This window comes from Diabrotica undecimpunctata, chromosome 2, assembly GCF_040954645.1.
Source record: "Diabrotica undecimpunctata isolate CICGRU chromosome 2, icDiaUnde3, whole genome shotgun sequence".
Classification (NCBI taxonomy): domain Eukaryota; kingdom Metazoa; phylum Arthropoda; class Insecta; order Coleoptera; family Chrysomelidae; genus Diabrotica; species Diabrotica undecimpunctata.
Genome location: NC_092804.1, coordinates 45,110,286 through 45,135,306, shown reverse-complemented (window position 1 = coordinate 45,135,306; position 25,021 = coordinate 45,110,286). Strand labels below are relative to the sequence as shown.

Here is a 25,021-nt window from a genome sequence, read left to right as displayed (position 1 = left end):
ATAAGCAACACAGTTAGAAAATCAATGCTAGGTGTGGTTCAAATCGCAGAAAGCATAATAATTCTAAATATTCAAGCATGGAACTGCCATATTAATATGATCCAAGTATATGCTCCAACAGCTGATAAGACCGAAAAGTTTTATTTAGAATTGCACAATACAGCGAAGTTAACAAATTCTAGAGACATACCATACATTTTAGGAGACTTTAATGTAAAAATTGGAGCCTTATAGTTGAAAATATAGTAGGATAGATCGGATTAGGAACTAGAAACAAAAGAGGAGAAAGGCTCATAGAATTTTGCCAACAAAAGAATATGGTAATTGCCAATAGTTGGTTTCAGCTTCCTAAGAGAAGACAACATACGATGGACGCCTCCTTCACATACAGAAAACCACATTGTCAGAAATCAGATAGATTTTATATTCGTAAACAGCAGATATAAAAACTCTATAACCTCATTTAAAACGTATCCTGGAGCAGATGTTAACTGCTATAAAAGTGGAATAATATAAAAAACATATACTGAAACCAGCTTAAGAAAGTTTGACACAAAACAGATCAAAGACTAAAAAACAATGGATGATGGAAAGAAATACTACTATAGATGAAAGAAAGAAGGAAATATAAAGGAAAAGAGCTACAGAAGTATAAAGAAATACAACAAACAATTAAGTAAAAAGTCAAAACTGCTAAGGAAATGTATTTGACTTATACAAAAGTAAAAAACAAAATTTGTATATTGGTATAAAAACATTTAATTAAAACTTGTTGAAAGTGTCGTCTAAAATTTATAGATGCATAACGTTTTCAATCTAGATCAGATCATCCTCATTGCCTTCTTTTGGTACTTGTAGCTAACACTAACGACGATATCGAGTTAGGGCTCTTACTTTCTATAAGAAAATATTGATTCATCGCATGTATCGAGAGGATGGAAATTTTACCATGAACTCGAGTCCAAGTTGATCTGATATGTTGAAATATTTCCAACAATTTTCTTAACTACTAATCTGAATATTACAACAGCATAACTTTTTGCAAGTACTTATGCAGATATTAACTAATGCCAAGTTATTTAATATAGGTTAAAAGACTATTTTAGAATATGTTGGCATCGTTCTATGCAGAAAAGGAACTAGTAATAACAAAACACAATTTTCAAATTCCCGAAACGTCGTCTGTATGCCTAGAGATCAACAACAGGTACACCTGAGTGAGTGGTAACCAATTATATAAAGTATAGTGAACTTTATATATACACAGAAATTCAGTACTAACAGTAAAAACATATTCAAGTGCAAATATGCAACAGATCGCAATATTTTGGTAGGAAGAATAAGATTCAGATTGAAAAGTGCTACAAGAGAGAATAAGCAAAGAGTTACTATTGACAGAAAGAACATAGCAAATAATACCGTAAAACAATAAATGATTACAATATTAGAACAAAAATTAAAATTGACATCAAAAAAAGGGGAAAGTACTGAGGAAAACTGGACGAGAATGGAAGATATAGATATAGATATAGAAAAATTAAGTATTCATGTGAACCACACACACATAAATAATCGTTTCTCTTCTACCGTTAGGTGTCGAGGGAGGTGATTCTAGTTTTGATGATTTTTTTCTATTTTTTTCCAAATGTGTTGCTTCTTGTGAAGATTTGCTCTTATTTTGTAATATTCCTGCTATGTTGTTGTTCCACTCTTTTATTGATTGTTATATGATCGAACCATGCTAATTTTTTTCTTTATTGTGTCAATTAACGGTTTAATTTTAAGCATGTGTCTTGTTTCTTCATTTTTAAGTCTGGCTGTTCTTCTTGCTCCTATCTTTCTTCTTAGATATTTAATTTCTGCTGCTTGTATCCTACTCTGGTGTCTTCTGTGTGAGATTTACTTCGTATGTTAGTGTTAGCCTATATATTGTTTTATATATTGTCATCTTCGTTTTGTTTGATATTTGATGCTTCCTCTGTTATTCATGACTGTTCTCGAGTATTTTTATATGTTTGTTTGCTTTATGTTTTGTTGGTTTATCACTACTTCGATTTGGTCATCCGTCTCGTTTTTTCTTATTATTTTTATTATCTATGTCTTCTCTTTATTTGTATTTAGGTTGTATTTTTTGGCTTCTGAGTTTCATTTCTCTAAATTGAGCTAAGTTTTCCTGCTGTATCGGCGAATAACACTATGTCATCTGAAAATATGCATATCTCTACATTTACAAATCAAAAAAATCAAAGAAGAAATCATACAATAGGAAGGATCGAAAGAAAAGAGATCACATGAAAGGAAATACAAGGCAAAAAATGCAGAAGTAAAAACAAGCCAGAAAAGATATAAGAAACTATATAAATACGTTGTTAAATTTATCAAAGAAAGCAGCGTAAGGAAACGACCTACGAACGCGATATACAAGCAGACGAAACCTAACAAGAAAAGCACAAAGAAATATACGAAAAGTTAAGGATAAACAAGGAAACAAAATAAAAAATAATACGAAGATGGAAGGAATACTTCGACGAAATATACGATAAACATGAAATAGCACAAGTTATAGAAGTTTAAGAAGAGTCACCAGAGCTAAATGTGGATATTGGAGAAATTACAAGGGAAGAAATTGAAAATACATTAAAGCTTTTAAAAAGTAAAAAACCGCAGGAATCGACAATATACCTATAGACCTAATAAAAGCAGATACTGAGCAATCAATAGAAATGTTACATAAACTTTTTAAATCAGATATGTACTGACAAAGAAATACCAAAGGAGTGGAAAGAGGGATTGATAATAAAAATATCGAAAAAAGGACACCTGAGTAGATGAAATAATTGGCGTGTAATAACATTATTAGTTTTTATCGACTTTGGAAAGGCTTTCGACATTCTTTTCGGTGAAATACCACTAAAAATCATACATTTTATTAAACTATTTTTTACGAAGGATAAAAAGCCAAACTGGAACACTCAGGTAAAACAAAAAAAGAAGTAACAACTTAGAATAAATACTTAGATTATTAATTTAAAATTACTCTGGCTCACCCCTCGTAAAGATTTGTTTCGATCACGCTGAAAAAAATATTTGTTGACTATTGAGTCATTTAAATGTATTTCTGCACAGTTAATTAACACAGATATAGCAATCAAAACCATCCACCTCTTTCTCTTATTCGCGGTTTTCGATAATTTCGATCTACTTTTATCCCCCCTTCGACTTTTCTTCTTCTTCATGAGTGAGGGTCACGGTCGTAGCAGCTGAAGGAGGTCAGTCTTCGACTTCACTAAGCGCTTCTTCATTTCTTCGTAAAAAATAATTGTTTTAAATTTTTATCTACCAGCATGAACTATTGGTCGTTTTTCTGTGCACTTTTTGCCGTTCTTTGTTTTGCCAGAGCTGAAAACTGTAAGTATATCTTTTAATCAATATTTTAATAAGAAAAATAATAATAAGAAAAATATTTTGACGAAAACCAAAGTAAATCATATCAGAATAGTTAGAATGAATATCAATTTTTTTAATATTCTGTTAATATATCTATTTCGTTTAACCTATAGATATGTTGACTTGCGGTTGAACATTATAATTTTGTTATTACATATCTTCTACTTTGCATAAACGTTATTTACTCTCATCCTAGTTTTTACAATAATTAGAAAATATAATACACAATAACACAATAAGTGTTATTTTAAATTTAATATTAATATACTAAAAATGCGTGAAAATCTTCACGGATAGAATTGGTTAACTTATTTTTAGTAACAGCGGATGATACGTAATATAAATTCATAATATTTACAAAGTATATGAATTTAAAATATTATATTTTTAATTTTCTCTCTATTTATTTGCCACCGGAACATATTTCGCTAAACATTTGCTTCATCAGAAGGTGAAAATCAAAATAAAATTATAATTTAAATTAATACAAAAGCCTCGGCAGTTAATTGGACAGACTGCTTCCTTGTTCTGAATAAAATAATGAAAATAAAAACTAAAAAGCAAAAAACTAACAAATTTATATAAAAAAGCGTCAGTTTCAGGTAAAACTCATTAATAAGGAGAATATCCGAAATCTAGTTGGTCGTTGATTAAGCAGTCTCTATATTAAAGTTTGCTAATTTTCAACGTTTCACGTACCTCTAACCCTTTACTTTGTGAAACTAGCTTTATGTTCAGTTATACGTTTTTTAAAACCTTTACATATCTGACCTCTATTCACTTATAATAGGAATATATACTACCATAAGTGATTTTATATATAGCTCAACTTCATGTTAAAAAAAATAAGATAAAAATCGAGTGTACCGGGTGACTCGAACTGGTACTGGTACCGGTAGTTCGATACCTGGCGCCAACAAAAGTGGTGATATACATATTTTAAAAAATATTCAAAAATACCTAATCGCCCCAGTCTAAATGAAATAAATATCTTGGGTGAAATAAGTATCTTGGAGATTATACCATAAGTGATTTTATATATAGCTCAACTTCAGGTTAAAAAAAATAAGATAAAAATAGAGTGGACCGGGTGGCTCGAATTGGTACTGGTACCGGTAGTTCGATACTTTGCGCCAACAAAAGCAGTGATATATTTTAAAAAATATCCAAAAATACCCAGTTGCCCCAGTCTGAATGAAATAAATATCTTGGCTAAACCAGAGGCAATAATAAGCGATTTGAGTACATCACCGAGACCATTATTACCATAAGTTTTATATCTCCACTAGACCACGATTTTTCTTCTGTTTTGGTCTTACATCTCTAGAATTAATTTACGTTTTTAGATAAACAAGTTCTTGTTTTTATTGCATCAAAATAGTCTTTGTTATTTTTTGTCTAGGCACCTGTTGCAATGAATGTTTATCTAGGAATTCATAAATGTTTATATTTATCACTGAATATAAAACGAATTGATTCATAATAAAATTCGGGTAAAGTGAAAAACTTTTTCACTTTTTATTTTTATTTAAAATCAACTAGGAATAGGCAGAACTAGATGTTTTGTTTATCAGCAAACAGTAATTATATTTAGATGAACAAGTTCTTTTTATTTTTGATTAAAATGAACTAGGAATAGGTAGAACTATGATAGTAAGTTTATTAACGAGTACACGAACATTCTCTATCAGTCAAACATTCCGATACTACTTCAGCCCTAGCCCAACATCATATTGACACAGGCCACAAAATAGATTTCGAAAAAGCAAAGCCATCGCCCCCATCCGCTCCTTAAAATCAAGAATCATCCGTGAAGCTATCGAAATTGAAAAACGGCCTAACAGCTTAAATACGCGCGATGACGCTAAACGACTACCGGCAACATGGCGACCATTGCTTCAGCGACCTCCCGCCCACACCACTCAGGCCACGCCAGCTCAGACCACGTCAGCACATAACGTTCCCCATACTGAGAGTATAAAAGCAGCCACACAGGGTAAGACCGGTCGTCACTCGACACTGAGGAGTAGGCAGATCGACAATGAGACCTCAGTGCCGTTTGACGGTTCTTGTATTTATACAGATCAAGATACTGGTACGTCACGAGTGAGGAGAGTAGGCAGATCTTTATTCTTCTAGTGCACTCCATTACTAAAGGTTTGCGATAGTATATCAACATCTTATTTATTCTGCGCCGCTTTCTAGTCACTTTTGAACGTTCATGCCCGTACAAGATCTGATGTTGCGGAGCCATGACATTCTTCTTCTGCCTGTTCCGCTTCAGCTTTTATCTTTACTTTAATTATTATTCTTAGCAGATTGTATTTGTCATTTTTTATTATATGGCCTAGGTACGAAGTCTTTCATTTCTTAATCGTTGTTATAAGTTCTAACTCTCCGTTTACACTGTTAATACTGTTTGATTCGTTATGTGTTGTGTTCATGATATTCTAAGTATTCTACGATAAAACCACATTTACACGGCTTTTAGCAGTCTCATAGTATTTAATTTGACTGTCCAGGCTTCATCTCCATACAGAAGGACTAACCAAGCATAGCATTTCATAACTTTGATTCGGAGGGTTAAGCTTAGTATTCGGTTATAATAGATAGTTTGCTTCCATTTATTGTACATGTTCCTGGCATTTTATATTCGTGATTTTATTTCTATATATGGATACCACTTATAACTTGTTCTAACTGGGTGTTATTTAGGTCAATGAGACAGTTTTCATCGGTTTTGCTAATTATCATTACTTTAGTTTTTTAAAGATTTATTGCCAGTCCCATAGCTTTACTTGCATTATTAATTCTCTCTAATATATTATGTAAGTCTTCTATTTTTTCTACTATTAGAATGGTATCGTTAATATATTTATATATCATAGTTTGAATATGCATTCAGAATACAAGTTAAAGCGCAATAGAGACATGACATAGCCTTGTCGGACACCTGTTTATATGTAAACGCTTTTAGTAGTATGGTTGAAATATTTTAAGCTTGCTGCATGGTTGCAGTAAAGGTTTTGAATTATGCGGAGGTCTTTTCCATCTAATTTCATTTTCTGCAGTTTTTTATAGCTTCGGAAGAGGACAATTCCCTTTTTAGCCCTGCTGATAGACTCAGTGTTAATATCAAATATATTTTTATTTTTATATTAATATTTTTTGCGAATAATTATATTTGCTTACCCAAAATAGAAGTTTAGAACTATTTCCTTCATCACTAGAAATATGATTACGTATATCTTTGTTGATTTTCTAATTCTCGGAGCTTATTTCCAAATAAGTTTATCAACATTCACTAACTCGCACATTTTATTAAAAAACATATCAGAATCACATTAACTTCAAAGCCAAACTGAAGTTTACAGAATACATAATGTAAATTGCATTACTCCGCCTACTTTTTGAGATCATACTACTTACCCCCTTCCCTTTGGCAAATGTTGGCAATTTTACAATAACTGTTTTTAACTATCCATCTGTTTTTAACTCTCTTTGCCATTATCTCTATGCGGAGTTGGTTTTCCTAATTACATTTCTCCATAAGTTTCTATCTTGTGTCATACAATAATAATTCCCTTTACCGACATGTCCGGTATAAGTGGCTCTTCCCTTCTTTTTTGGTCTTCCTCTCCTAATCCTCCCAGAAACCAGTAAATTAGCAATTCTTCGTATTGGGTGATTACCTTTTTATTATCCATTTTCATCTATGCTCTCACATTTTAGATTTACTTAGAACCAACCCTAGACTTCCACTAATATATTCATTCTAATTGTATCTTTTTTTGTTACTCCAATCATCCATCTAAGCATTCTTATTTCCGCCACATGCATTTGATGTTCTTCTTTCTTTTTAACTGCCCAAAATTCAGTTCTGTAAAATATAGCTGGTCTTATTACTGTTGTATAGAATTTTCCCTTCAGCTTCATTGGAAGTTTTCTGCCATATAACATACCATTCACTTCCTTTCACTTCATTCATCCAACCCTAATTCTACTGGATGTATCTCCTATTTCCCCATTACTCTGTAAAACCCATCCTAGCTAATTAAAACTACTACTTTTTGCAATCGTTGCACCATCCAAAGATATTATTTTATTTGTAGTAACTCCATCTTTACATGAACATTCCAAATACGCTGTTTTGTCGTATTAAGTTTTAAACCTTTTCCCTTAAGAGCTTGTCTCCACCTTTATAGTTTTTGTTCCAAATTGCTTTCACTATTTCCTACTAACACTCTATCATTAGCAATCCTACTTTCACATCAAATTTTAGAGAGTCTTATATGCTCTCTCAAGATCAATGAATATCTTATAAGCGTTTGTTTCTTTATTTCTGTATCTTTCATCAACTGCCGTTTAATGTAAATTGCATCTGTGTATGATCTGTCTTGCATATAGCTTAACTGATTATCAGATATTTTCTTCTTTAAGTTTTTTTCTATCGGAGATTGGAAATCATTCTGGCAATTATAATTTTGTTGGTTACGCGCCTGAATATTCAATTGAACTGCATCCAAACCATTCAGGAGATTTTCGTCTTCCTACGCTTTTTGATTTTGCCAAGTATTCCAATTTCCTAATTTTTATGGAATTGTAAACTTCGCATTGTTTTCTTAGTTGTTTGAGAACTTCTGCGTTTGTTTTACGATCCATCCATGATATTTTCAGAATGCTCTGGAAACAGACTATTTCGAATGTTTCCAGGTTTTTAATGTTAAATTATTTCAGTGTGCAGGCCTCAATACCATACAAAAGGGTGGAGAAAATATAAAATCGAAGCATTCCTATCCGGAGCGTTATATTGATATTGCGATTACAGAAAAGTTTTCTCTTTCTGTTAAAAGTTAACCGTGTAATTTCAATCCGGCATCTTATTTCTTCTGTTTGATCAATATCATCTGTGATCCATGCTCCAAGGTATTTGTACGAAGATATTTGTTCAATTTCTGTATTATTTAGTACTATCTTTACTTATTTGATGTTTTGTACTTTTGTAAATATACCCTATGCGCTCCCTACGGCGAATCTGGATATCCTCAGTCAATTCATTTTCATTTCAGTTTCATTTTGAACAGTGTATGATTCCAATAGAGGTTACATATAATAATAATAATGCATCTGCTGTCTATGTTTTTATTTAACAAAATTTCTTTGAGCCGATTATGCTGCACTCTATCAAATGCCTTCTGAAAATCAATTAAATAGGTACATACTTTCTGATTAATATCTAGGCATCTCGACGAAAGAAGACTCACTACAAACAGTGCATCCCGTGTTCCCAGACCTTTTCTAAATCCTATTTGGGTATTACTCTTCATCTAATCATGCCTTCATCTAATTTCTTGTGTCATCATCCAGCCTCAAGAGTCCACTGCTGAACATAGGCCTCTTCCTCATGTTTCCAACCCCGTCTATCTTGCGCCGCTCTTATCCAGTTTTTATTGAGTCTTCTTAAATCGTCAGTCCATCTTGTAGGTGGTCGACCGACGCTTCTCTTGTCTTCCCTTGGCCTCCATTCCAATAACCTCTTTGTCCATCGCCCATCTGTCATTCTGGCTATGTGTCCTGCTCATCTCCATTTTAGTCTGGCTATCTTCTCGATGATGTCAGTCACTCCGGTTCTTCTCCTGATGTCTTCGTTGGTTATTCTGTCTCGCAGAGTTATTCCTAACATGGATCGCTCCATTCTTCTCTGCGTGACTCTCAGTTTGGTAGCTGCTGCTTTTGTTAAGGTAAGTGTTTCTGCTCCGTACGTCAAGACTGGGAGGACGCACTGATCAAATACCTTTCTCTTTAGGCATGTGGGCAGCTCACTTTTAAAAGTTTCTCTCAGTTTTTAAAATGCTGCCCACCCAAGGCCGATTCTTCTCTTCAGTTCATGAGTCTGGTTATCCCTGCCAATCATAATTTCATGTCCCAGGTATTTATATCTATCTACGAGTTCTATTTCTTTCCCACCAATACTGATGTTCTGGTTGGGTACCAAATTGGTCATGATTTTTGTTTTCGAGATATTTATATTTAAACCTACACTTTCTGTAGCCACAACGAGTTCCTGTACCATCTCTCTTGCCATACCTAGATCTTCAGCTATTATAAGTATATCATCGGCGAAACGTAAATTGTTTAGATATTCTCCATCTATTTTTATTCCCTTTGTCATCCAATCAAAATTCTTAAAAGCATGTTCTAGCACCGTATTAAAAAGTTTAGGTGACATTGGGTCTCCTTGTCTAACCCCCCGTTCTATTTTTATGCGATTACTGTTAGTATGTAATCTGACAGTGGTTGTTGCCTGCAGGTATATTTTGTATAATAATTTAGTATATCTATAATCTAGCCTGCATTCTTTAAGCGCCTGTAATATTTTGCTTAGCTCAACTGTGTCGAAGGCTTTGTGAAAATCGATAAATATTAGAACTAGAGGTTTATTGTATTCCACTGCTTTCTCTATTAGGGTTTTTATACTTTGTAGATGGTCATTTGTTCCGTAACTTTTTCGGAATCCTGCCTGTTCCCTTGGTTGATAAGTCTCTAATTTTCTTTCCATTCTCTTAACTAGTATTCGCGTAAACAACTTATATATATGGCTGAGGAGGCTAATCGGTCTGTAATTCTCTAAATTTGCTTTGTCTCCTGCTTTGTGTAGGTAATAGAATCATAGTAGCGTTGTTCCAGTCTGTTGGAATATTGGCGCTGTGAAGGCAGATATTGAAAAGTTGTTTAATTTTTTCAAGTAATACATCCCCTCCAATTTTTAGTGCTTCTGATACTATTCCATCTTCACCCGGGGTTCGATTATTTTTTATTTTCTTCAGGGCTTCTTTGATTTCTGATTTTGTTATATCGGGCATTAAATCTGATCCTTGGTTTAATACCCCAGTTTTTAGTGTAATTGGAGGTTCCGTATTGTTATCTTTTTTTCTTGATCTATATAACTCTGTGTAGAACTCTTCGACTATTCTTAATATTTCATCTCTGTTCGTTGTTTCTTCTCCAGTTCTGTTTCTCAGTTTGTTAATTTCTATTTTCCCCTTTTGTACGCTCCTCTTCAAAACTTTCATGTTCTTATTTTGCTCTATTGCCTGTTTTGTTTTTTCTACATTGTAGTTTCTTATGTCTTTTCTTATTGCCTTTGTGATCGTCTTATTTATTTGATTTATCGCTTCTTTGCTTGTAGTGTTATCTCCTTTCATTTGTCACCTTAGTTCTATAAGGGTTTTCGTGGGTTGACTCAGTTTTTCATCTTTTTTGCTTGTCGGACAATATTTAGTTTGAGCCTGTTGCATTGTGTTGACTATTTGTTTGTTCAATATATTGATGTCTGCTGTTGTTGTATCTTTCAATGAATTACCAATATATTTTTCGAACTCCTGAATGTTAGTTCAATTCTGTTAGCAATTCTTTTGTGAATAAAGAAGCCGACGCCTCCGACTGTTGATTCCTCTTCTCCTTTGTAATAAAATAAATGGCCTGATGGGAGTGAGGTAAGACTCTCTCCCTTTTTTCTAACTTCGCTGATACCTACAATATCCCAGTTCACTTTTGAGAGTTCTTCCTCCATTTCTTCGAATCTTTCTTCGGTAGAGAGTGACCGAGCATTATATGTGGCGATGTTGAGGTTTATCTTTTTGACGCACATTGAATAGGGTTGGTTTACAGTGGTCGGGTTTTTGGCATTTAAACACCGTGCTTGCCTAGCATGTTGGTGAGTATTCATATTTATTCCCACGAGTAGCTGGGGAACGTTGGTCGATTCCTGTAGAGCCCCGCGTACAGGAACAAGGCTAATATTCAATGGGATTTCGCCCTAACTTACGGATATTTTGCATGTGGTTTTCTCCATATTTTTGTTGGGTAGGATGGGGAGGGAAAGAAGGTGTGGATGGGAAAAATATATTAGAAAGAAATATAGTGACCCGTCTGCCTTCGGAAACCTAATCGCCATTCGGGGTCGGAAGAAAACAAGAGTTAGCCAAGAGAGGCTGATAGAAAAGATAGAAAAGATTTCTTGTGTATTATATTGTAAAATACTTTTAAAAATTGGAGCCATTCTTTAGGTTTTATACCTGTTCTATATATGGTATTGAATAGATCCAAAAGAAGTTCAATACATTCAGTTTCCACAATTTTGAGTAATTCTATGCGAACTTCATCAGATCCAGGAGAATAACCACTTTTAGCCACCTTCATTGCATATTCTATTTCTTCTCGTATAATGGCAGGCCCAGTATCATCTTTAAATTCTTTTGACGCTTCTATTCTCTCTTTGTCTTTAAGAAACTGTGCTATATATTATGTCCATCGCCGCATTTTCTGGTTTATATCTGTATAATTGCACCACTTTCATCTCTTAGTTGCCCAATTTGAAACGTTTTTCTGATTTTCTTTCAATAACTCAACTCATTTCCTGTCAAATTTTTCATTTATTAAACTGAACTGTCAACGTTTAATCTAATTAAAATTGTTTCTCCTTCCCTGGTATCAAGTTAATCGTATAGATTTGCGAACGCTTCTACTTTTGCTTTTACTACTGCCATTTTCGTTTTCCTTTTGGCAACCGGATAGTGTTGAAGATCTGTGTCCGAATTATTTTCTTGCCACTAGGTCTCTGTATTCTTAAACATTATTCTTAAACCTGTGTTTGGTTCGGGAGGCTCAGTTTGCTTCTGGAACAATTTACCTCACGAGATGCTATCATTTCAGTTTAATTTTTATTACATTGGAGAAAGGTCTTTTCATTTTTATAGCCTGAAAATATTTTCAGTCGTTTGATGCTTTAATGCCTTTTCTATCAGCATCTTATCCTACAGGATTTAGCCAACACACCATCAATGCAACCAAAGGGCAGTGTTACCCGACACTCGCTTGCATTTTTTTGTATAGGCCAGATCAATACTGTAAGTACTGCCCTACAAGTCAATGTATTATTGCCCGTATCTCACCACTAGGAGGCACGTACTTAATTCGGGATACTGTTAAGGTGTTTTAATTTAATTTTATTCTTGATCATATATAATCATTTAAAATCCTTTATTAAAGGTATATAATAAAATACCCAAACGGGATATATCACAATTACACAATTGCACAATGCTTTGAGCCACTAAAATATTTGGTCAAAAACCCGTTAAATGTTGTTAGTTCAAATTTCTGTTACCTTATATATTCTTATAAGTTGAGATGTTAAAGTTGTCAGTGGAATTGGTAACATGTCAGCGTACGACTCTACATGAGGTTCCTTGGTCCTCACAGGCTTGGTGAGGAGACAAAGTGTCTACGAGGAGTTGTTGATAGCAACTGAACTGAACAGGTGTCAACTCTAGGTCTTCTAAAAGAAAGATTCGGAAAATCCTTCATAAAAACTCTCCTATAAAATTTGTATGTTGTGGTACAGTCAGGATGTTTTATTTTAAATGTGTTAAATAGCTTATTAACATTAGGGTCCGAGTTGAGATATTCTCTTTCAGTTTTTGATCGACCGTAGTGGCTCTCGTCACTTGGGAAGCTATTGATATGATCTGTCAACCATAAAGAGTATACTTAAATTTTTTAACACCTTCTTGTTTATCCTTAAAGGTTATATGCCTCTCCTTTTTACGCCTAACAAGCATAGTAATCTTTTGCGGACTTATTGCAAATATTTCCAAAAACGTTTTTTTATAAACTCTTTTTACGTTACGTTGCCCATAACTGCAAAAGCTACGGTACACTGTCGTCTACTTTTTGATGAGTCCTGCCCTGCTTGTTGAGTTCAAGGCCATGATACAGGTCGAAACTCTTAATCTTCATATCAACCACGCCCCTCCAGCTAAATTTACATTTGCATGTGATCTAAAATAGAAAAGTTTCATGATAATATCATATCAATAAAGCCAAAGTAACAATAAAAAGAGTTTTAGGTTGTAATATCGAATAGCATTGGTAGCTATTCATAAGTTAGATGGCCTAAAATTTCAAGCGAAATATCTGATAAAAATCGTACTAACCTCATGTTTTCGAACGACTTTTCCAGGTTTTTGCAGCTTACATTTTTGTGTAACATGCAGTGGGTTTTCCACTCAATCTAGCTTTACTCTGTTTTTTCCTTATTGATTTCATATTCTTTTTGTCGCCAAACGCGCTAGAATCCATTATATTTACGTTAAAACGCAAATACATACACAATAATAATCGATACTATTGACAACACGTCAACCTATATATTGGCAAATAATCATACAATTAGCAAATGATGCCGGACTTACAGGCGGCTCCATCTTTGGGTTTAACTTGCAACCACTAGAGTGAAGTTGGCACTTAGATCTTACAGGGGGATATTGGCATCGAAATGATTGATATTGATTAAAAAAAAAACAAAATTTATGTTTTGGGACTTAGATCACTTGTTCAGCCACTCTTCATATATAATCGTGGGTTTATATTTTAATTTCTATGGGAACAGGGTGGACACTTATACAAAATAATATCTATAACAATTCAAGAGACTTAAAAAACACAATAATATCTATAAGTACATTTTTTTCAACCGGAAAGCATAGTAGTTTGATTGATTTAACGTTGACCACCCTCACCTGGTGTTTTAAGATTTATGAAGAGTTGCATTTGTAAATGAGCTGTCAATTGCAACCGAATACAGTCTGTCCCAAACCCTTCTTTCAGTGCGTCACTAATTTTGACATAATATAGGATTTTAAGAATGTCGAGAATTATTGCATGTCATTTTAGTTAAATTTGACAGTTCCAGAATCGTAATATCTCTTTTTCTAATTGAAAATAATTTAATAATTTTAATATTAGGCTTTGTTCTTTCTCGGTATATCTCGGCATATTTAAAATATTTTTATGACAATAAATACAAAATTAAATTTTTACTGTAAAATGTCTGATAATACTAACCTGGAATGACAATTATTTTACCAGTTGACATTGTGAAAGTACTGTCAAGATCGAGACCTTCTGCGTCAAATTATATTTATGCGCATCATCGATTGGATATCTATTTAGCTAATTATTTAGCTTTACGATAAATAATTTTCTAAGTTCTATGTATAATAATCACAGACTCACGTTTTTTTTCTGTCACTTCTAGCTTAACGTGTTAGAGATAATTCGATCAACTATGACGCACTGAAAGAAGGGTTTGGGACGAACTATAGACAGTGAATTGGATCGTTATAAAAAATATTAAAATATTACTTTATTGTTCGAAGTCGATATTTCCCTAATTAATTAAAGGAACTTTTAAAACGTTTTCCCACAATCATTAAAAATAATATTGTTTTTATAAAAAATCAATATCTTTTATTGTCATTTTTTTGACATCAATCTGAAGTTAACCTATCATTATAAAAAAAATTGATTTTAAAAAATTGTTACGATGTAACTGCATCTACTGTAATTATCGATAACATGTATTCATATCACGTACTATATCCATTAATTATAATTATATTTTTACTGTATTACGACTTTAATCAAATTGGATTGATTTGATTACATTGGAATAACGATGCGTCAGGCTACAACTGGACTCACTTTTATAGCTATCCAATTTACTGTTACCTCCGAGAAAATATGTGTCGAAAGGTTAATGTCCATCGTTTTCGTGAACAGAAGGCCGGTCAACCTCGATAAATTTGTTAGTCTTTACTGATGCATCAACGAACTTAATTAAATGACATTTAGTATTAGTAACCAAGAGGAATGTTTTAATATTCTGTGGGGCTTTGGGTGAAAATATTTTCACAGAGTAGATTATTTAATTTATAAATATTATTTAGATATACATTTACATGTATCTAAATTGAAATATCCAATCCATAAGAAAATATGAATAGATAAAATACCTTTTGGGATTAATCAACGTAAACTGAGCCATGTCGGTCTTTCGAGAAATATCGGGTGACCGTTGAAAAAAGCATTCTTTAATCTTTTGTCAGCTTGAACAGGTCTATAATAGCTTCCGAAGGTATAGAACAGGTCTAGAGCATCTAGACCTAGTTTAAGCTGCTCAATACATATTTTAAGCTATTCTAGACTTTATCTAAACTCTTCTAAACCTCGTTTTTAAACTAGAAGGAGTAATTCAAATTTCCCGCACCGTAACGCTTGTTTGTAATTGGTCCAACCGCAGACAAGTTTACTCCACTAAATTATGAAATTTTGACACTAATAATATTTTAAATTTATAGATAAATTAAGTTATTTTATCGGTTTTTTGTGTTTTCTGTGTTATTCTGACTTAGGCAATCAAATGTACATTTTATTATTTCTCCATTTATATCTTATAATATCAACCTGATGATATTATAAGATGGAGACGTAATTACCTAAATTCTATAAAATAATACAGAAGTGAAGGTAAACCTATTTAATTCCTTGGTAAAACATGAGTAAATGAATCATCATCTTGGTGCTACAGCCCTTAGAGGGTCTCGACCTTCTCAAGCTTTCTACGCCATTCTATTCTGTCCCTCGCTTGCATTTTCCAGTTGCCGACTCCCATCTTCTCGGCATCTTGTGTTACCCCGTCCATCCACCTCAGCTTTGGTCTACCCCGTCTTCTCATTCCCACGGGTTGCGCTGTTAGAATATTTTTTATCATGTTTGACTCAGGGGCCCGGGCTACATGTCCTGCCCTCTGCAGGCGGTTTCGCTTAATTATAGTGGTAATATCTTTACCACCAAACGTATGCTTGTAGATATTCTGCAGTTCAAAGTTATATCTACGCCTCCATATTCCGTTCTCACAGACCGCTCCGAATATCTTCTGTATCTCTGTATCTGTAGAGTAGGGAGGGCGAGTTAAGTTTCACAGCACTTAGGCCACAATTGACCCATTGTGCATCCTCCCAGGGAGCTGTCACCCTTAGCTCATTGTCCATCCTGCCAATTCTAGGAAGGTGGACAAGTCACCAGGAGACATCTCTCTTATGTGGGCAGGTGTTGGCCAGGACTCGCCGAACGCGTACTCTCGTATTAACGATAACTCTGGGCATTCACATAGGACATGCTCTACAGTTTCGTCTTCTCGTTCACACTTCCTACATAGAGGTGTGTCTGCTAGCCCCAGTGTATGGAGGTGTTTGCTTAGTTGACAATGACCAGTTAAAAAACCAACTGCCAAACGTAGGTTTTTCCTGGTCATTCCCAAGTACTTCTTAGATGTTGACTCTTCAAGGTTACTTAGTGTTACCCTGGCAAGTTTACATCCTTTCCCTTCTTCCCATCTTTTTACGGTTTGCGCATGGGAGTGACATTTGACAATTTCCGCGATTGTTGTAGTTGACCAACCAAAAAGATCCCCAGGTCCTAAGAGTCTTAGGCCTGCCGCCCCGAATATCTTGCGTAGCACCTTTCTTTCAAAAATGGATAGAGCGGATTCATCTGTTTTCGTTAGCGTCCATGCCTCTGATCCATATGTGAGAACGGGGACTATCAGTGTTCTATACAGCCTTATACGAAATTTTTGAGACAGACGTTTGACAGACTAAGTACTTTGATAGACCATGATAACACCTGTTTGCAATTATTATTCGCCTTTTTATTTCCTCAGATGTGTTATTATTGGGGTTAACCGATGTCCCTAGACGTATGAACTCTTTGACTGCTTCGAAGTTTTGGTCATTGATGATTAAATTTGTGTCAACATTTCCAGCTTTTGTGTTTGTGTTAGTTGCCATGAATTTGGTTTTATTTTGATTTATCTGTAACCCCATTCGTTCTGCTGCTGCTACTAGCTCGGTTAGGATTAGTCCAAATAAAAAATATTTCTTTTGATTTGGAGATGGTTAGGTCAGAACTTTTACATCTGATATGTTTTAATAAAGATAAGTATAATATGTATGTAACTGATGAGATAGCTAAAACAAATGGTCAAATTGTACTGCGGCTGCCTCTATATAATTGCGAGTTGAATCCCATTAAGAAAATTTAGGCTCAGGTGAAAAATGAGGTGACATTCAAAAACAGAACATTTAAACTACAAGAAATAAAATAACTGTTACAAGTTCTCGAGTATGTAACTACAACACATTGGCAAAATTGTGTCATGAAAATCACATCCTTAAAGTAATAGAAGAAATGTGTAAACTAGACGGAATCATCGATAGTGTAATAGAACCATTAATAATCTCAATTGGCAATGCTGACAGTAAAATTAAGTTCCTCAGAAAATGAATAATTTGTATCTACAATGTAATTTTAATGTGATTATGATTTATTTGAATTTATATTTTATAAAAATTAAAAATATAATTAAATTTCTTAATTAACAGATTAAATATACACATTGTACATCAAACAGTTAAAACAAAGATATGAAATTTTCAAGTAAGTCAATAATGTGAGACAAAATGGAAGATGCAGTAAATACGAACTTTGTAAAAAGATTATACATTAAACTTTTTCCAAGCAAGTTTTTTTGTGTGAAATTGTCCGATACTGATAACTGGATTGCCGTCGAAGGTTTTTTCTTCCTGAAATATATTTTCGTTAGAGCAGGTGTTTTGAAGTCTGCCATACAAGTAATGATTTAATATGTCTTTTTGATGTTTATGTTGTGGTTTGTCACCTAACATGGATTGTGGATATCGTCACCTAAAGTAAAGATTTTTATTATTTTCGTCCTCTAACCAATTCTATTAAATTCACGTAGTTAATATGATCGTGTTAATTTTTTCAGTGAAGATAAGTTTTGGTATTTTTATGTCTAAGTTCATCTAAAATATTGTTCTTCAAGTACGTGGTCTCCGTCATTCCACTTTATATCTAAATGAATAGGATTTAAATATTATAGTATGTATTGACTTTGTAACTGCTAATATTTAAATATTGACAGTTAATTCCTTTTGTTATTCTGTAAGGTATAATTTTTAAATTAAAACAAACAAGTTTTATTCGTGATTTAATTAACTAGAAAATTAAAAAATTATTCTCATATATACCGCAGAAATTAAACCTAGGGGCTCACTATTGTGTCCTAGAATATCAATATTGTCTATTTAGTTAAATAGTAAATTACCGTAGTGATCACAAGACATACTAAAATTGGAAAATAGTCTCTCAATGTATATATTTTTCTTGACGGTTTTTTCTAACTTATCTAACTTTTTTTTTATTTTCAGATTATTTTATTAAAAAATGCTACAAAGAAGACAAAAATATTAACATCTGCCTAAGACAATCCACAAATTTCTTGATTGCTAACCTTAGGAGAGGTATTCCCGAACTAGACATTTATGATCCGGAACCAATAATTATAGATCAGATTCAACTAGCTTTGGGAACAGGCCCAGATGGTTACCGAGCAATTTTTAGAGATATAGAAGCATTTGGTGTTAGCAATCTTACCGTTACCGCTGTAAGGTAAATAGAATTATTTTTTTTATAAAGACAGATCATATAAAGTTGTAATGATTGCAAGTCATTACTATAATTAAGATTATGTATGTACGTGTAGCGTTAGCAGACCTTTTATCCCAATTGATAGATGGATAATTTCAATCGTTTTCTGTTCTTAGCTGTCAGCTTCAAATCTCTGATTCTCATCTCTCTGATATCTTTCATCACTACATCTATTCAATTCTTTCTTGGTCATCCTCTCGTTTTTTGCCCTCAGGTACTCTCAAACTACTAATATTCTTGACTTACTTATTACCTTACATTTTTTCTAGATGTCCGAGTCATTCCAGTCTACGTTTTTTTACTACTTTTGTTATTGTAGGGCTAGCATACAATTATCCACCAAACATTCTGCGAAGTATCTTTCTTTCTCATGCTTCCAATCTGTTCTGTATGGTTTTGTTCATAGTCCATGTCTCAGCAGCATATAGCATAGTTTTGTATAATCTTATTTTTGTATTACGATATATATCTTTGGCCTTAATTATTTTGTTTATGGCCCCAGTACATCTGTTGCTCTTGGTCAGTCTCAGGTTAATTTCAGTTTCTTCCTTAGATGTCTGTCATAAGGGTACCTAAGTACATATATTTATCCACCTTCTCTAATTCTACAACTGATCCATCCTCTACCTTCAATTTAAAGGAGCCCCCTGGTGTTTATTCCTTTTTTGCTGGACATTTTCATGTACTTGGATTAATTAATATTAACTTTTAATCCCATTTTAAAGCTTTCCTGAATCAGTATTTTTGCTATATTTGCCAGTTCTTTTTCAGTTCTTGCAATAAGAACCACATGTGTGCAGGACCTATTTATCCCACTAACTCTTACAATTTTTTCTAGAATTATATTGAATAGCAAGGTAGACAACAGATCTCCTTGAAAAACACCTTTTTCACATCGAATTATTCTAAGACTGTACCGTTGCATTTTACAGTATAAATGGTTTTTCTAAGTGTCATTTTTACCAATCTTTCTTTTTTTTGGCATACTAATGTAATATTTTTTTGAAATCAGATTTTGAGAACCTTTCAAATAAAGTGTCTTATCACTCCCTTTGCTATGAAAAAAAAAATGATTTGAATTTGGTATGGCTATCATTTGATGGAAATATCGAAATACCGAAACATTGATACCGTTAGATAGTAGATCAAGTTTAAAAAACGACGTGTCCTAGAAATTTTGTTTAATCTTTAAAAATAAACTAAAAAAATAAATTATATACGAGGCTCATTGAGTCGATACCTATCTTTGGTCCAGAAAAAATTTATTTGCAAGTATATCTACAAATAACTACCTCTGTAGATAAGGTACATATACCATTATTTCACTCACCGATGTATACCCTCTTGAAAGAAGTCTTGTAGCTGTTGCTCGACTGTTAGTCGTTTGACTGAAAACGATTTTCAGTCAAGCGACCTTTAACGCCTTTTTCAGTAGTCCAAAGGTTTCAAAATCGCAAGGCAATAAATCAGGACTATAGGGTGGATGTTTTAATATCCTTCATTTTTTCGTTGTAGATCTACTTTCACTACTTTGACAACATTAGGCCATTGTTATGCAGAAGAATGAGACCACGTAAGAGCTTTCCTGTACGTTTTCGTCTTATTGCTCGATGGAACTTGTACAAAGTTTCATTATACATGTTTGAGTTGATATGTCCTCTAGGTTCTGCAATCCAAACTCTATGAGCAAGAGTCTTTTAGGGTCAAAAAAATGTTAACATGACCTTGCTTGCAGAAGGTTGAACTTTAAACTTCTTTAGAGGTGGTAAATTTGCGTGTTTCCATTACATCGATGACAGCTGACTGGATGGTTTAAAATAATAATATCAAGATTTCTCGCTAGAAATTATTGAAAAAAGAAATATGGATCATGTATTTCGTGATATGTAGCAAAGACAAACCCATTCGCAAGCTTTTTTTGTCCTCTAACAAAAGGCAAGGAACCCACTCTGTACACTTTGCTATAACCCAGTTTATGTACAATACTATAGACAGATCATAAGCCCACACACATTTCCTGAAATTGCTCTAATTAAGCATTTTTTCCAATCAAGCCTTTTAAACATGCCACATACCTGTTTATTGATACAATACTCAATGCACCTGGTCGCGGCTTATCATTCTTCTCCTCTCTTTTTTCTCATCGTTAAACCATTCTTGGACACCATTTCTTGATAGTTAAACACTTAAAACCTGCTTTTCCATACGCTGCTTGCATTCGCCTCTGAATTTTCAATGTTTGCAAATCTTTAGCACACAAAAATTTACTGACCGCACGTTGATTGTATTTAGACTAATTGTAATAAAAAACATTAAAAACAAATGATAGGAACTGATCAGTGTGACGTTTAAAAACAATGTCAGTTCTGTAATGATTACAATTGTTTTCAAGTCTATTCAAATATTGTGTATTTTAAGGTCGGATATAGAAACAAACCAATTCCAGTTTACCATGTATATACCAAAGATTACAGCCAAAGCAAAATACGAATCCAGTGGAGTTCTTATATTGGTACAAGCTTCTGGAGGAGGAAATTATTGGGGAGAGTATGGTAAGTATACAGCTGCATAGTGTTATTGTTAATACGGTTTTAAAATAAATTAATTTAAACGTGAGTGGTTAAATATATTTATATTATTTGTTATTTTAGAGGGTGTAAAGATCAAGGTTTACCTAAAAGGATCACCAAGAGTAATAAATGATAAAACGTATCTCATAGTGCAACAAATGAAGATGGATTTCAGTGTTAAGGATATTAAAATGGGAGTCGATGGTATACATAATGGAAACACTGTTCTACGTAAGTTAATATTTCTTTCAGCCATAACGTATTTTGCTTGGTAATAGTAATCATAAATTGGCTATTTATAAAGTTTATTAAGATCGCGCGATAAACAACGGTGCCAAACTTTGGCACCGGTTGCCGAACGCAACATTAAACGAAATGTTCTCAAAAAAAATTTATGGATTAACAAATTACTTAAAAGTGTTTGAATTGTAGCTAATGTTACAATAACAAATAAAGTAATAATAAAAAATAACTAAAGTAAGAATTATAATTGGGTAGGTCACAAGTAAAACGATGTAAGTGTAGTTTTTATAGTTCTGAAGTAATCAGCTTGAAAGTTATTTTAGATTTATTAACTCTAGGAGTTATTAAATTAAAATATGCCTATAGTTGGATTCACGAGAAGATTTCAGCGTTAGTTGTTACGGATAATCCAAATCAAATGAAAGAAAATGCTGCGCTGCGCCTTTGCAAGTTCATGTCAGTTTTGCCGCGGCAGAGCCGGCTTCAGATAAAATAAAACGATAGTGGGTAGATATACTATTTGCATTCGAACTTAAAACACTCAGTATACATGGATCACTTGCAGTTCTGCACTAACATTCACTGATTTGACCTGATGGTTATTCCAAAAAATATTCGGACGTACCGTTTATATTTGACGAATACAAAACTTCTTACATCTCTGTTTGTCATATTTACGTAAATATATATTTGAAGACCTTTTGAAACCCAACCAGATAATAATGATCCACAAATAATGGGAATATCGGGAATCACTAATACGGAAATTAATGAACTACCGGACGTTGAAAAACTATACAAGATTTTCAGAATTTAGCCAATGTGTAATCAATTCAAATAAATTATTAATTTTTTTTACGAATACTTTAAATATAATAATGAAACAGATGTTTCGTTATCTACGAAAAAAACAAAGATTTATCAAAAACTCATGTAAACGGTCCAAGAAGGAAACCAATCTATGATGAACAACCTACGATGAGAATATGAGGAGCCAATTAAGAAGACTTGTTCACATGGAATTTTTCTTATAAAATACACCTCCAACAATCAAAGCTATCCTGGATGTCGTTAGTTTACACGCACATTTGCCTAAATTTTCTAAAAGTACTCTTTACAGACTATTCAAAGAGATAGACTTTGTATAAATTTTCCAAAAAAATGCAGAATTATCGATTGCACGGATACAAATTTTCTATTTGGATAAAAGTTGGGTAAATATCGAACATACAGTACACAAGGTATGGACGAATTCAACTATGCATAAGGATGCATTTTTAGAAGGCTTGACTACTGGTCTAAAATATCCAAAACAAGGAGGGCTGAGATTCGTCTTGTTACATATTGGATCTGATAGAGGTTTTGTACCAAATTCAGAACACGTTACAAACAAAGAGGTTCTGGGAAGGATGAACAAAGAAATGGAAATTTTAAATACAATAAAAACAAGAAAATTAGAATATCTCGGACATATTACACGTGGAGAGAAATACACCTTGCTTCAACTGATTATGCAGGGAAATATCCCAGGAAAGAAAAGCATAGGGAGGCGTAGAATGTCATGGCTGCGCAACTTGAGAGAGTGGTACGGATGTACATCAAATGAACTTTTCAGAGCATCCGTCTCAAAAGTCCGAATAGCTATGATGATTGCCGACCTTCGCCGCGGAGATGGCACTTGAAGAAGAAGACCAAATTCAGAATATGTCTTTTTAGCAAAAAGAAAAGATTCAGGCAAAAATTTTGAAATGAGACAAAACATAATTTTGCTACTGGTACAATGGTACATACATTATATTCAAAAAACGATGTACCAATGAACCAATAACTAAAGTTATGTGTTAATTTGGAAAAAAATTTAATAAGAGTTATTATATATTTATAATTTTTTTCTTTTGTTTTTAGAAGCCGCACTTAATTTATTTATCAACTCGAATTCCCAAGAGTTGTTAAAGGAAATGAAACCACATTTGAAGAAAAAATTGTTGATTCTTATGAGAAATTTTGCCGATAAAGTATTCTCACAAGTACCTTACCAAGCCTTCATAGCCTAAGTATTTAGATATAGATTATACGTACTGTTAGAATTTAAATTATCTCATTAAGGGATTTTAATAAATTATTATTAAACTGTTTATATTTCATTAACGCATTTAAAGATATGAACAATACCATACGAGAAGAAATTCACACTACAATTACTTCAAAACATAAAAAGACACCACGCCCCTGGCTACATCTCTATTCAGTAACATCCAAGAGATTACCGATTTCTTGGGAACTTCTGAAAATAATTACGATGGAAATAAATAAAACCCTAATTTGGTCCATCGACGATATACCTTTGTTAATTGTTTATTATCGTTACTTTACTATAAAGTTACTTTCTACCTTCTCATAACTAATCGGATAGGAATTTCCCAATTCCTTGAAACTTTTGAATAAAACTGAACATCTCAAGTTTTTCAAACTAATTATTTGATTAGTTTCCTTAAGAGAACTATGTTCGCTTGTTGACTATTTCTGTCGTTTTTAATCGGCAATTTTGACCTCCACACGACGACGAAGTTATTAAATTTGTGAAACCTTGGACAGTACAAACGGAATTAAGGTTACCCACAGAAAGCAATTTCACAAAAAAAATATGTTGTTGATGACTGTGCTCTCAATAATGACAACAAGTCGCCGAACTAAGCCTAGCTCAGAGCGGAGACTTGAGGCTCAAGTAAGCAATTTTAGTTCGCGGATAAGCCACATTAAGATAACAGGAATATAGCGACAATGGGCAGTCCTGAGTTTTGAATTCGGTTAGGAAACCATGTTTGGGTTCTATTACCCAGGACCTCCACATGAAGAGCATTTGGCTGATAGTTGTGCCCCTATCGCGCATCAGAGTACTATAGGGGGAAAGGGATGGTCTGGAGCATTGGACCGCCGTGGAGTGACTCCTGTTTTTACTCGAGTTACTACACATCGCTCCAATGAATTGTTACAACCGAACGTAATTCTTAGGGGTGAACATTTCTCACCGGCTGGGTTTAATTAAATTGCTTGCTTGCTTGCTCTCAATAATGAACATACCGTGCTTAGACTACCTCCTTATTTTTGTATATTAAATCCAATATAATTAATATGGGCGCAAATAAAAGGAAATATAAGAAGAAAAAATATGGCTCCTAAATTTTCATCGGTTGTTCTACAATTAATTGCAAAGAAAATAAAAAATATTACAGCGACAAGTTAGAAAAATGGCATGAACACGTAATGGGGGTGGAAAACGAATACGCTAAATATTACTAATAACTAATTTTAATTGTAGATAATACCAGTGATGACAGTGATAT

At 33.4% G+C, this 25,021-nt stretch overlaps 1 protein-coding gene across 1 annotated transcript; it reads left to right on the top strand.

Annotated features, from left to right (window-relative positions):
- The first annotated feature begins 3,248 nt into the window (after window positions 1–3,248).
- On the top strand, window positions 3,249–23,812 carry Jhbp2 (Juvenile hormone binding protein 2). The gene is made up of 5 exons (XM_072522793.1): window positions 3,249–3,408; window positions 18,585–18,825; window positions 21,283–21,416; window positions 21,516–21,665; window positions 23,583–23,812. Exons 1-5 carry the CDS (start codon window positions 3,345–3,347, stop codon window positions 23,729–23,731), a joined length of 738 nt encoding a protein of 245 aa, XP_072378894.1. The 5' UTR covers window positions 3,249–3,344; the 3' UTR covers window positions 23,732–23,812.
- The last annotated feature ends 1,209 nt before the right edge of the window (window positions 23,813–25,021 follow it).